A 13,523-nucleotide genomic window follows, 5' to 3' on the forward strand; every position below is an offset into this window, starting at 1 on the left:
TACATTGCATACCATGAAACAAAGGGCTTTCTTCTTAGGAGTGGGGGAACACGAGTATCGGTGTATAGTGTCTTATTTACACTTACAGGAACGACCACAAGTATGGACTAATATTGTCAGGGTAGCGTGTTTGTGTTACAAAATATCAGAACAATGGTGGAATCCTTCTGCTTGTATCATCAAACACGATACAACTGGATAGGCATACCAACAACTTGATGGAATTTATAGTGAACGTGTTTTCCAAAGGCTAACAACTGCTGATATTGAACTCGCGGTCAACTCAAATTGAATATGTAACCTAGAATGACAAAATTTTCAGAAATACTATCCAGAACTCTAATAGCTGGACCTTCACCCTGAAAGAACTGCTCAAATTCACAATGATGCGCGTCAAACCTCTGAAAGCAGAGCAGCTCAACAAGCGGTGCACGGTTAATCTGTGAACTTGAATTTCCATCTTTTTCTATGTGGCCTAGAAATGGCATTGGTTGATGTAATATTTTGCTACTCTTTGTATATACTCTTCATATTTAATATTTCCTCCACTCGCAAATATAAGATGGTTTGAATATTTTAATATGAACTATATACAGACTGAAATGAGTCGATAAACAAACTAAAATGTGCTATGTACATCCGAATCAGGAAAGGGTTAGAATATCTTATAATAATGAACGGAGTTGAAAATTACCATAGAACAATTGTATAAACCAGCAACGTATTTATCATCACAAACATAGAGGGGTAAAAAAACTCTTCTATTCTGCATTGTGATTTTTATTATTCACAGACATAGAGGAGTCAGACGTTGTGATTTTTAGCTATATTACCATTAACATCTCAAAAATAGACGGGTAAAGAAAAGTAAACTAGCACAAACCACGGATGCAGAAATCTTGATTGTTCACAATAACTTCGAATGCGGTGTGTATCTACTCATTGTAAGGAGGCATCTAGGACCAGAAGCAAGGCTGTCAAAACTCCGTGAACATAACTGAAAACAGAACAATGCAACGTGAACAGCCATGTCCTGGTAGCATCGGAGCTATCGAACTTGCAGCGCCTCAGGATCCATACAAGGCATTATTGGCAATACAAAAGTTTGAACCAAACACAACCCGGCCGATAGAAGCAAGAAATGTAGTATTCCTTATAGCGGAAACAAATAGTCCCCAGAGAGGGAATATAAGCAGTTAGGCATGTCCTGAAAGAGAAAATCAGCAGCATGTTACTCGAGTCCTGATCAAAGCATCCGCACCAACACTTGCAGAGACAAAAAAGATGATGAAAAATGAAAGCAGTAGCATGAGTGTTACTTGAGTCCTGAAGCAAACATCCACACCAACACTTTTAGAAAATGCAAAAAATAATCTCCACAGAAGGAAACGATTTGCGCGTCGTACTGAGCTAGATGAAGGCCACAAACTAGCTAGGTACATCGCAACCCGCATGTACTGGATATAGCGTAGGCCATCTCTAGCCGATCACCTAAAATCGGTTAGAGGAGTAAAATTTTGAGTTTACTCCTCTAAACCGGACCTGTCCAAACTCCTATATCGGTTAGAGGAGTAAGAATTTTACCCCAATGCCGAAAAGTTGGCACACGGCTCCCAAAATCACTCCCCCCCACCTCGGCCGAGTAAAACATCCCCGCACCTTTTCTGTTGCGCCGCCCAGTGCCACCGTTCCCACCCACCATCACCACCGATGACTGCTGCTCTGGCTGGAATGGGTACGAAAGACCCTTCCACCACCCCACAGGCTACCACCGTCGGCGTATCACCACTACAAAACACCCCTGCGCCTCGTCCATACTGAAAAAGGTTTTGGACAAAAAAATGTTACCCGATCCACCACACCAGCAATTACCGCTAGTAGCAACATCGCTGGGTGGCCACCTCGTCTCTGTCGACGGTAGCACACTGCTCTAACCAGCGACAAGTGTTCTAGGAAGCCGACGGCCGCCACGTCGCCACTCGCCGAGGAGGCGGCGAAGAACAAGAAAAAGAAAGCCACCTCAACCTCTCGTACCTGTCCGGTGGCTTGTGTGGCGTCTCGGGCCACCCCTACGGCTAGTGCTTAGGCGTGTTCGGCTGCCGCAGCCGGCAACAAGGGCCACGGTCATCAACTGCTCGATGAAATGCCTACAAGGTATTTTTTTGCTTTTTCTCATTTCGGCCTATCCATTGTGCGGTGATTGTTGCCGGCCAATGGATGATGGAGTTTGTTCTTGTTTCTGTCATGAACCGAACCACAATGGATGATACCGTAATAAAGTTTTGGGAGCTCACTTGTGGGAAGATCTTGATCCAAGCGGAGGCCTCTCTTCGGAATGGTGATGGTGGCCGAGAGGACAGTGGCTCTTGTGGCGTGTTTGTCCACCCCTACTGCTAGTGCCTCACGTGCATCCGGCTGCCGCAACCGGCAACAAGGACGACGGCAACCGAGTGCTTGATGAAATGCCTACAAGGTATTTTTTTTTCATTCCGGCCTATGTATTGTGCGGTGAGTGTCACCGGCTGATGGATGATGGAGTTTGCTGTTGTTGTAATGACCCGAATCACAATGGATGATACCGCAAAAAAGGTTTTGGGAACTCACTTGTGAGGAGATTTATCCTAACGGAGGTCTCTCTTCCGAATGGTGATGGTGGTGGTGGCTGAGAGGACGGTGGCTCGTGTGGCATCTCCGTCCACCTCTACAGCTAGTGCTCCGGGGTGTCCAGCTGCCGTAGCCGGCAACAAGGGCCACGGCCGCCAAGTGCTCAATTAAATGCCTACAAGGTGATTTCTTTTTTATTTCGGTCTATGCATTGTGCGGTGAGCCGCTGATTGGTGTGCGGTCCATGGATGATGGAGTTTGTTGTTGTTGTCATGAACCCAAACACAATGGATGATATCACAAAAAAATATTGGGAGCTCACTCCTGGGGAGATCTTAACCCAAACAGAGGCCGCTCTTTGGAATGGTGGTGGTGGTGGTGGTGGTGATGATGATGCTGATGGGTGTGCCCATGTTTATGGCGGTGCGTGATTTCTTTGGCGAGGAAAGTGTTTCAGTTCGTGTATATCATTGGGCCTCGATCCGCAACATAAAACATGCTACGTTGTGGCGATTTTGGATCAAACTTGATCGATGATCTGATGTCTTTCAGATGTGTTTTAATTTGAATATCTCCATCCGTTAAACTAAATGTTTGTTAATGGTTTATACATTACGCGTGTTTATTTTGAAATATTTGAATGATTGATGATATATTATGCAGTTGTTTGATGTTCATGTGGCTAGGCTAAAAGAATTGAGATTTTTTTTACTTCACTAATTTTAGGGGATCGGCTAGAGATGCCCTTGTACAATCCCCACAGCATAGTGAGATGTTAACTCATTATTTCAGCTCGAAGACTAGAGATGGACAAAGGTTACATTTAGTAACAGAATAATGGAGACGCTTGTCCACTACTAGTGGTTGGGGCCCGCCATTGCGGGCCACTTGACAGCAAACTATGCGCACCTCATCATCATGTCAATTTTTTATAACATTCTCGCATCACGTGGACATCACAACAATCTTAAAAGGAAAAAGAAAAATTCTAGAAAAACTTTTCTCGAAAAAAGTGCCTATCATCTAAAAAACTTTCTCACCGTGACCAACAGCATGCGCCACATGGCGTAGCTGGTTGGGCACCATTCTAGCGCCTCTTAATGGGGTTTAATATGTCATCACTATACTTAGCATACTATTCCCAGGTGAAGAATCAGATGCACATACTAATGAAAGCCGTTCATAACTGCCCACTATAAAACAGTCTAAAGGACAATCAAAAGTATGGCAAGGCCGGTGCATTATGAAGTTCATGGGTAGCTATCAGAATGAATGAACAGAGTGTCTAATGACAAACTGAATTAATACTATCACACTGATGATCATTCCCTGGAAAAGGTTATTCAGTAATGCTATGAGCAGCTAATGTGAGTTTGAACATACAGAAAGGCAGAAGTAAACAAGCAGTTTATTGCCCGAAATTGATGTTGCTATAAGAAAAACTCTTCTATTTTTTAGGAAAAAGGCAGGCGCTTTGCCATTTGTACAAGAAAATTTTGTCTACAGAACACACAAGATAAGTATAACTAACCTGCCTTCACCTCTTTACATCATCTGGCAAACCTTGGAGCCACTGGTTGTTTGCAATATCACCGGCACCTTGACCCAACACCTCGCTACTCATAACATCATCGTCATCCATTGTCATGGCCTGCATCTCTGGACTGCAGTAGGGCGGATCGTTGCATCTGAGCCTAACCTGCCGGGCACCACCAAGGGAACTTCCTTGGTCAGCCAAATCCTTGTTCTTCACTGGCCGCTTGTAAGGGAAAGCACCAAGCTCTCCGTCGATCCTCCCTCTAATGTCGACAAGCAGGCAGCGGAGCCTGGAGGCCTCAGCCTCGAGCGCCGAGTGACTCTGAAGCCTCCTCACGAGCTGCTTGTTTAAAGCCTTGAGGCGAGCCACCTCTTCCTCCAGCAAAGTCGTGTGGGCCTTCTTCTTCTCACGGTACTTCCTCACAGCTGCCCGGTTACCTGGCGGGCGCTTCTTGGGGCCGTTATTCTCTTGCGGCGACTCGGAGGTCTCGGGGACATCATCCGACTCCTCCCGGAGGATCTTGGTGTGGACATGGACGCAGGTCTGGGTGTGGTGGGCAAGGTCATGGCGTACATGCGGGTTGCAGCAGGCGTGGGTGTGAGTACATGCGAGGTGCTCCGGGTCTTTCAGGATGTCGTCAAAGTAGCTGTCCATGGCCGGGTGCAGGTACGTCTCCGGATTGGTGAAATCTATGTCCCCGTCGTCCATGGTCCGCAAGAACAAACCTGATAACATGAACACGTACGGCATGTATAAGATGCTCTTGCTACTACTTATTTTCATTCATTCATTCATTCATTCGGTAATGGAATGCAATCGACGGCATTGGGAATGCCCCCCACCGATGATGATTGGTGCAGGTCAACCGCGATCGTTCTTGCGGTGACGAGCAGGAGGAAAACGAAGAACAAGCTGAGACGAATGAACAGGCCAGCCAGCTTGAGTTGAGCTTACCCGCAGACGAGAGGAGTCGCGTCCTGGTCCTTTGATGGCCACGCCAATCCGGAGTTGTGCTGCCGGAGGAGGATGATTGGTGGGCGGAGAAAGGTGGGGAATGACCAGCAACGTTTTCGTGTGTTGTTCCTTCTCTTGTTCGCATTGACTTGGTTTCCTTTCTCGTGGTGGAATGCTTTTCGTTCGATGTCGTCATCGATGGAGAGGGGGGGAGGGGTCCGTAATAACGTGAAGACAAGCAAACCACCTCGCCCGGGCGGTAGGTTGATGTGCGCCGCGCGCGGCGGAGATATTTTCAATACGGACTGATGGAGGCGTGTGCGGCTCTACTATCCCGCGGGTCAAGTGTCAATCAAGTACAGTAATATAAAATGATGAATATATTCCGTGGGAACAAAAACGACATCATGTTGAATAAGGGCATCTATAACGGCAACCCAACTCGCAAAAAACCGCCCGCATTCGTTCACGGACAGAGGATCAGTTCACAGACATGGATGCGGGAGGCAGCCATCCAACGCTAGCCGCATATTGTCCACCAACAAATTTATATTCCAATCTACGCTGACCCACATAACGCGCCAGCTCACATCCGCGCCAGATCGCAACCCCAATCACAACCAAAATGAGGCAAATATGCTTAGATTTTACATGCCGGAATCCAAAAGAACATCAGCCCGGCAGTCCGTGCATTTCTGCCCTGCCGGATCGGCCATCCTAGCAAGATCTTCCCGATCAAGGAGGTGCTGTCGCCGCGGCTTAGGCAACCTCCGTGTCCACGTCCACCTCCACCTCCGCGGCGTCCTCATCTTGCACCGCCGCCAACTGATCTTTCTGCCGCTCCAGCGTCTGATAACGGACGGATTGTACGATAATTTTAATGTCAGCATCCAAAGAGTCGATATTCAAGGTCAACATCTTGGCGTCCTCCGCATTGGCGATGGCCACCATGCGATGAGATGCTTCAAGTGCCCGCAATACTTGGAGACGGCCTCTTGGATGGTGTACCATCGATGATTGAGTGACATCCACTCACAGTTGAGGATCAATGCGTCAGAGTAGGGCGCGAAATGCTTGTGCTCATGGAACCATATGTGAATGTTCCTCCAAAAGGTTGTGCCCTTTTGCTCTACCATGGTCAGGATCGAGGCTAGTTGCCAACCATGCGTCGCACAACAGCTCGTCCTCCCGCATCTTGAAGTTTTCTCCTTTTCTTCGGATCGCCGGCTGTATCATCTAGATCATCGTCATTGCCCTCCTCCTCCTCCCCCCCTCCTCCGCCCCCTCCGGATGCTGCTCTCCGGCGGTCCAATGTTGTTGTTGTTGTTGTTGTTGTTGTGTGCCATCGCTAGTCTGGGTGTAGCACTTCTGCGTGGCCATCTGGATGTACGACTGCTGCTGCTGGTAGTTGTAGGAATTGGTTGGATCCGAGTCTTCCACCAGCCCGTCCTCATAGCCCCTCCTCCTCCCTCGCCCCCATCGTGGATGATATCGAGCATATCCATGTGCGCATCATACGCCGGCTCCCTCGCTCTCGGCATTGCGACAAACAACACGCGGGCACCCATCTGCTCTTCCCCTGCTGTCCTCGCTCGGATGAGCGACGGCGAAGAGAACTCAGAGAAGAGTGGCGCCACGTTAACATCGACGATGTAAGGAACCATATCGACAGGATTTGTGAGTTGCTTGGCAGCGTAGTAGTATGAGGGCTTGTAACGCTCCAGCAATGGTGTCGTCAGTACTGTGGGTGTGCCCGTCTAGCGGCGTCCGCCACGGCCTCGCCGTCCTCCAAGACCATCGCCACTACCAGTCCCACCGGCGGCCAAATGTATCCTCATCTTCTTCTCGTTTGCGGCTTCGCTTTGACGCGGCGATACTGCCACGTCTGCGAGCTGTTGCTCCGAGCGATTGTGATTCTCGAATCCTCCGGCACCTTTGACGCCCCCATCTCTGGTAGGTTCTCCGGCGGTTCCATGTGTCGGCGGCAGAGGAAAGGACAGGGTGGGAGAAAAGATCGGGACTTGGGCGGAGAGCGGCAGGGAGTGGAAAAAGAGAGTGGGGAGTTTGGCACGGAAACAGTTGGGGAGTTTGGCGTGAAAACAATGCGGGATGCTACAAAAGTGCGGGCTCGGCCCTCCTTTTGGGTAGGCCAGGGGACGGAGAGCGACATTTCACGTGTTCGGACTCCCGCAAACCTCCCCCATGTTTGTCTCCAGTTTGCGGAAGACATCGCGTCCGGACCGCTCCGCGCAACAATACAGGTCAGCATTAGACGGCTTCTATGGTCCGGACAGCCTGGTCCGAACGGTTACGGGAGGTTTACGGGTCGCTCTTGGAGATTCCCTGATAATGGACACCATAGGAGCTGTCGTGGGTTTGTCACGGCAGATGTCCTCATGAAAGGACTTAGTCGTGCAGCCATCGCTACGGGTTAGCTTAAAGGGGTTAAACCGGACAAGGGACACGAGGGGTTTTATACTAGTTCGGCCCCTTCGATGAAGGTAAAAGCCTACGTCTAGTTATGCTTGGTATTGCTGGGGTTTCGATGACCAGGGAGCGAATCCGCTTTGCCTGGCTCTCGAGTTGTTGTCTGTTGTCCCTAAACCGCTGCCGGGTCGTCCCTTTATATACACAGGTTGACGCCCGCCGGTTTACAGAGTCCCGAGGCCGGATCATAAACGTGTCCGGCTCGGTCTCTATCCTTCCTATCTTGCAATGCAAGTTATACAATAAAGTCGGTTTACATCTACAGGTCTTAACTCACCTTTGGGCCTTGGGCCTTCGTAAAGCGCCACCATCCTCACGTCTTCATGGGCTTCTGATCTTCTTGGAGTTAATCCGGCTACTCCTGGTCGGTTTACGTCCAGTAGTAATATCCCCAACATTAGGCCCCGCATTGGTTTGAACTTGTTCATATCAATCTTCAACACTTAGAAAAATTCTTGCCCTGGCACCTTCCAATGGATCTGGTAAACCGCCGTGATGTCATCCTTTGGATCCGTAGTAAACCGCCATGATGTCATCTATTCGTTGAAGTCGAAGATACCCTTCATTAATGAATATCCAACCACCAAGGCGACATCCTTATTAACTATCCATTTTAGGCTCCTCGATTCACGCACTTGTCACTTATCAGTTCGCCCTATAAATAGGACCAAGGGTCATTCTCTTTTCCCCCTTCGTCTTTTTCGCTTCTTCTTCCTCCTCGCGACGCCCCTGCACCCGAGCGCCGCCGTCGTCGTCGAACTCTGCCTCTGCCTCTCCGTTGGCCACTGCATCGACCTGGTTGCATCAGAGAAATGCGGTGCATCACCGCTACCTCAACCGCTACGGTAAGCTTCCCCTCTTTTCCTTGTAGATCCGTTAGGGTTCACGCGGGTTCCTGTTGCTCTCTTCGTGTTCTTCGTCAACCCATAGCCAGTAGAACTTGTTCTTGATATATTCCTCATAGTAACTATGAAAGTCCTTATCTCAACCATTTGATCCAATCTTTAAATACATTGTAACTTGATCTGGACCTTTCATGAACTGCTTTGGGACCAAGTTCTTGAGTCTCAATATTTTTCCTTTTCCTGGCTTATGGTAGATCCAAAATTTCAATGCAGTCTTGTGAAACCTGTTTTACCTTACTTAGTCATTCTTGCCTTAGATCTATACCTTCCGCATCACATAGATGGTTTACCCTTGTAAAAAGAAATCTATTATATACCATTATTCCCCTTTTAAACTGGCAATCCTTTGTCTCCATCGTCATACTCCAGTTTAATAGCATGTATATACCTCTGCTTCTGCTTATTGCTTTGTCATTTATAATTATATCAGCCTCCGGTTTACCAATTTCATATACTTGGATTCCTCTATTCTATTGTACCTTATGCATCACTATGAATAAATTGTAAACCGGCATTTCTTTCCAGCTTTTCATTTGCAATGGCCAAGCAGTTTTATTCATGCAACTGGGCTCCCTCCCGGGTTACCGAGGAGCAACTGAATGGAATGGTCAAGATCAGAACCTTACCAAAGAAGAATGAGATCCGGTGGCGCGTTCCTGGTCCAAAAAATCCTCCCACCCCTAAGCAGGGTGAGGTAGTTGTGTTTGTTGATCATATAGGCTGTGGTTTCAAACCGCCCAGGTCAAAGTTTTTCCGGGATGTGCTTGCCAGCTTTCAACTCCACCCTCAAGATATTGGACCCAACTCGGTATCCAATATATGCAACTTTCAAGTTTTCTGTGAAGCGTACCTCCAAGAAGAGCCAACTGTGGAACTGTTTCGGGATTTCTTCCACCTGAACCGGCGCACCGAATTTGTAGACGGACCCAATACTGAACTCGGTGGGGTCTCCATTTAAAAAAGAAAAGAGGTTTAATTTCCTCACGCCAAGCTGCACAGTCACCCCAAAGAGTGGAATCAAACTTGGTTCTACTGTAAAGACAACTCCCCTGAAGACGAAAATCCTCTGCCAGGTTACCGGGCCCACCGGCTTGCCAATACTCATCCACTTCCACAACGCCTAAGTGCCCAGGAACGGACCCCGTACACACCTCAACTCGCCAAGATGAGAGCCTTCTTGGCCAACGGTTTAACAGGTGTAGACTTTGTCCATTATTGGATATCTTGGAGCATCTTACTGTTAAGTCGCCACTCCGGCTTAATGTGCGAGTATACTGGTGATGTAAAGGACTCCCAATGTCATACCAACATTCAGCTAACCGATGAAGAGGTCACTGAGGCCGTCAAGAAGATATTGAACGAATCAGAAGTTGTCTGTCACCAAACCGGACTATACCCCTTTTACACGCAGAACAAACCGCCTGCTGTGAGTATTGTCCCTCCGCTTTACCCTTGATATCTTTAGACTGTACAATCCTTGAATACCCTTCTTTTTTACTTTTAAATAGGGTGATGATCCGTTTTGGAAGAAGAAACCTCAAGAGAAAGCGGCAAAAACTGCTCGCCCTAAAACCAAAGCCGTCAAGAAAACCACAAAGTGGAAAGCACCTGAACGCATCAGTATGGAACTGGACGACGACCCAGATGAACCGGAAGTTGAGGTAGAACTTGATTCACTTGGTTCCCTTTTCATGCATCTCATTGACAATGATACTTATCAGGAGGACGTGGAGGGCAGCCAAGCTGACGATGTAGAGGTAATTAGCCTTTCCTCCGGTTCAGACTCCATGCCAACACAAAAAATCTGTCAAGCGGTCCGGAAAGTAAGCTTTTTTCATCCTCTTGCTCACTTGGATCCAACATTTATTTTGAAGACGCAGCAGCACGAGGCTCGCCGCACCACCCGGCACAACGGCCAAAAGGTCACTTCGGCCAGTTTACCTGACACCCCGGTTCGAAAGCGCCGATCTGAGGTCTCACCCACTTCTGACAATTCTTATCCCAAGGCATGTTATTTCCGACAACCTCTTAATCCGTCCGATTCGAATTATCAGGTGACACCTCCCTCATCCTCTGGCGAGTCAGCAGCGACCCAACTTCCTCCTCTCAAAACTGTAGCTGGGTAAGTACTTCAACCCCTTTCTTCGATGTTTCCATACTTTATATATATATATATATATTATGCTTAACTTTCGCATCTTTTTATGTTGTAGAGCCAAAGCCAGACCCAACAAAAAGGCTTGGGTTAACAATTCGCCCGAAGACCAGGTGGTTCTTGAACCGGAGCAAATGGTTGAACCGGAGGGTCCAAATCCTGAAGCTACTTTTGATGAACCACCCCCTCAAGATCACAATATTGATGAACAACCAAAAGTTAAACACTGCTGTGCCTGATGATGAACCGGCAGATCCAATCCGGGCTGATGATAGGTCTTCTAGTCCGGTGAGAGCCACTGACACTCCATCAACTCCAGTAAAGACTGCTGGAGACAAAGAAGGCGATGTTATCATTACCGGTATGAGCCACAGCTCTCCTGGCCATCCTGTTATATTGGCGAAACATAGTGCCAAGGAAGAGTGTGCTGCCATGGAAAAAGGCAAATGGAGCACCGACTTGCCAAGCTACACCCATCTCAGCGCTCAAGAACTCCACTCCGGTTTTCTAAACCGTCTACACTCAAACCGTGATTAGGAAGCCGGTTTAGTGAACCTGATGAAGGAACGCTATGAGGTATTTTCATCACTTTTCCTTTCTTAAATCCAAAGTTCAAGTATCATCCCAAGTAGCCCCCAAGGGTCGGTTTATGATGTTAATCATAAACCGGGACTTTGTAATATCTTAATCCTTGCATGCTGATCCTCCATATGTCAAGTCATCGTTGGAAACAAACAGGTACTTTATCATTGTATTCCTGTAGTTTTCATCGGTGTAGCCCCCAAGGGCCGGTTTATCTTTGCAAGGTAAACCGGGTCCTGAATCAATGCGTCAACTTTGAACAGATGTACATTAGCCCCCAAGTGTTAAGGATAATGCTTGCATTGTACTTGAGACTTGTGAAAAATATGTTAATGATAGAGCAAATAGGCTTAGCCCCCAAGTACAAAGTGCATAACTCGTTATACGCTTGATACTTCATAACCTGTTTTGATGACATACCTCACCTTTGTAGACCGAGCTGAGTAAAAAGGCATAACCTGTTTTGATGACATACCTCACCTTTGTAGACCGAGCTGAGTAAAAATGATGCTCAAACCGCAGACCTTCAGGAGAACGTCATATCTCAGCAAGCAGAGGCTTCCAAGGCCAAGGAGGAGTTAACAAATGCCCTAGCAGCCATGGAAAGGCTGAAAGAGACCTTCAACAAAGAGAGTGCAGACTGGGAGACAGAAAAAGCCGGTTTGAAAAAAAAGGCCGAGGACGCAGAGGCAGCCCTGAAGCCGGTGGTTGAAGAACTGACTGGCTTAAAGCGGCAGATTGACGCCATGACTTCTGCTGTGTTTGGTAAGTACCCTCTCATGCAGTTTTTCTAACTCATAATATCTTATCAATGATTGGTTTACTGATGTTTAACCATGACAGGGACCCGCATTGCTCACCTGGGCGCTGACATGTGGATGAAGCTTAAAACGGCCTACACCTTGATAGAATAGTAGTTCTCTAGGTCCCAGCGAGCCATTTGCACTGCAGCTTATAACAAGCCTCCGCTGATACGTCCATTTTGCATCATGCTTTTATATTGATATTTATTGCATTATGGGCTGTTATTACACATTATGTCACAATACTTATGCCTATTCTCTCTTATTTTACAAGGTTTACATAAAGAGGGAGAATGCCGGCAGCTGGGATTCTGGGCTGGAAAAGGAGCAAATATTAGAGACCTATTATGCACATCTCCAACAGTCCAGAAACTTCACGGAAGACGTTTTCAGAATATATAAAAAACACTGAGCACAAGAAGTTCACCAGGGGGGCCACACCCTGCCCACAAGGGTGGGGGCGCGCCCTACCCCCCTGGGCGCACCCCCTACCTCGTGGGCCCCCTGGTGGCCCTCCGGTGGCCATCTTCTGCTATATGAAGTCTTTCGATGAGAAAAAAATAAGAAGCCATCTTCTCGGACGAAACTCCGCCGCCACGAGGCGGAACCTTGACGGAACCAATCTAGGGCTCCGGCAGAGCTGTTTTGCTGGGGAAACTTCCCTCCGGGAGGGGGAAATCATCGCCATCGTCATCACCAATGCTCCTCTCATCGGGAGAGGGCAATCTCCATCAACATCTTCACCAGCACCATCTCCTCTCAAAACCCTAGTTCATCTCTTGTACCCAATTCTTGTGTCCAAGTCCGGGATTGGTACTAGTAGGTTGCTAGTAGTGTTAATTACTCCTTGTAGTTGATGCTAGTTGGTTTATTTGGTGGAAGATCATATGTTCAGATCCTATATGCATATTAATACCCCTCTGATTATGAACATGAATATGCTTTGTGAGTAGTTACGTTTGTTCCTCAGGACATGGGAGAAGTCTTGCTATTAGTAGTCATGTGAATTTGGTATTCGTTCGATATTTTGATGAGATGTATGTTGTCTCTCCTCTAGTGGTGTTATGTGAACGTCGACTACATGACACTTCACCATTATTTGGGCCTAGAGGAAGGCATTGGGAAGTATTAAGTAGATGATGGGTTGCTAGAGTGACAGAAGCTTAAACCCTAGTTTATGCGTTGCTTCGTAAGGGGCTGATTTGGATCCATATGTTTCATGCTATGGTTAGGTTTACCTTAATACTTTTGTTGTAGTTAAGGATGCTTGCATTAGAGGTTAATCATAAGTGGGATGCTTGTCCAAGTAAGGGCAGCACCCAAGCACCGGTCCACCCACATACCAAATTATCAAAGTACCGAACGCGAATCATATGAGCATGATGAAAACTAGCTTGACGATATTCCCATGTGTCCCCGGGAGCGCTTTTCTCTATATAAGAGTTTGTCCAGGCTTGTCATTTGCTACAAAAAGGATTGGGCCACCTTGCTGCACT

General features: G+C 47.5%; 1 protein-coding gene across 1 annotated transcript; it reads right to left on the reverse strand.

The window, feature by feature from the left end:
- Nucleotides 1-859: 859 nt before the first annotated feature.
- On the reverse strand, nt 860-5,328 carry LOC123148658 (basic leucine zipper 19). Its single transcript, XM_044568143.1, has 3 exons — nt 5,096-5,328; nt 4,136-4,866; nt 860-1,207 (listed from the first exon to the last, which is right to left on the reverse strand). Exons 1-2 carry the CDS (start codon nt 5,289-5,291, stop codon nt 4,142-4,144), a joined length of 921 nt encoding a protein of 306 aa, XP_044424078.1. The 5' UTR covers nt 5,292-5,328; the 3' UTR covers nt 860-1,207; nt 4,136-4,141.
- Between the last annotated feature and the right edge of the window lie 8,195 nt (nt 5,329-13,523).

The sequence above is a fragment of the Triticum aestivum genome, chromosome 7A (assembly GCF_018294505.1).
Source record: "Triticum aestivum cultivar Chinese Spring chromosome 7A, IWGSC CS RefSeq v2.1, whole genome shotgun sequence".
NCBI classification, from domain to species: domain Eukaryota; kingdom Viridiplantae; phylum Streptophyta; class Magnoliopsida; order Poales; family Poaceae; genus Triticum; species Triticum aestivum.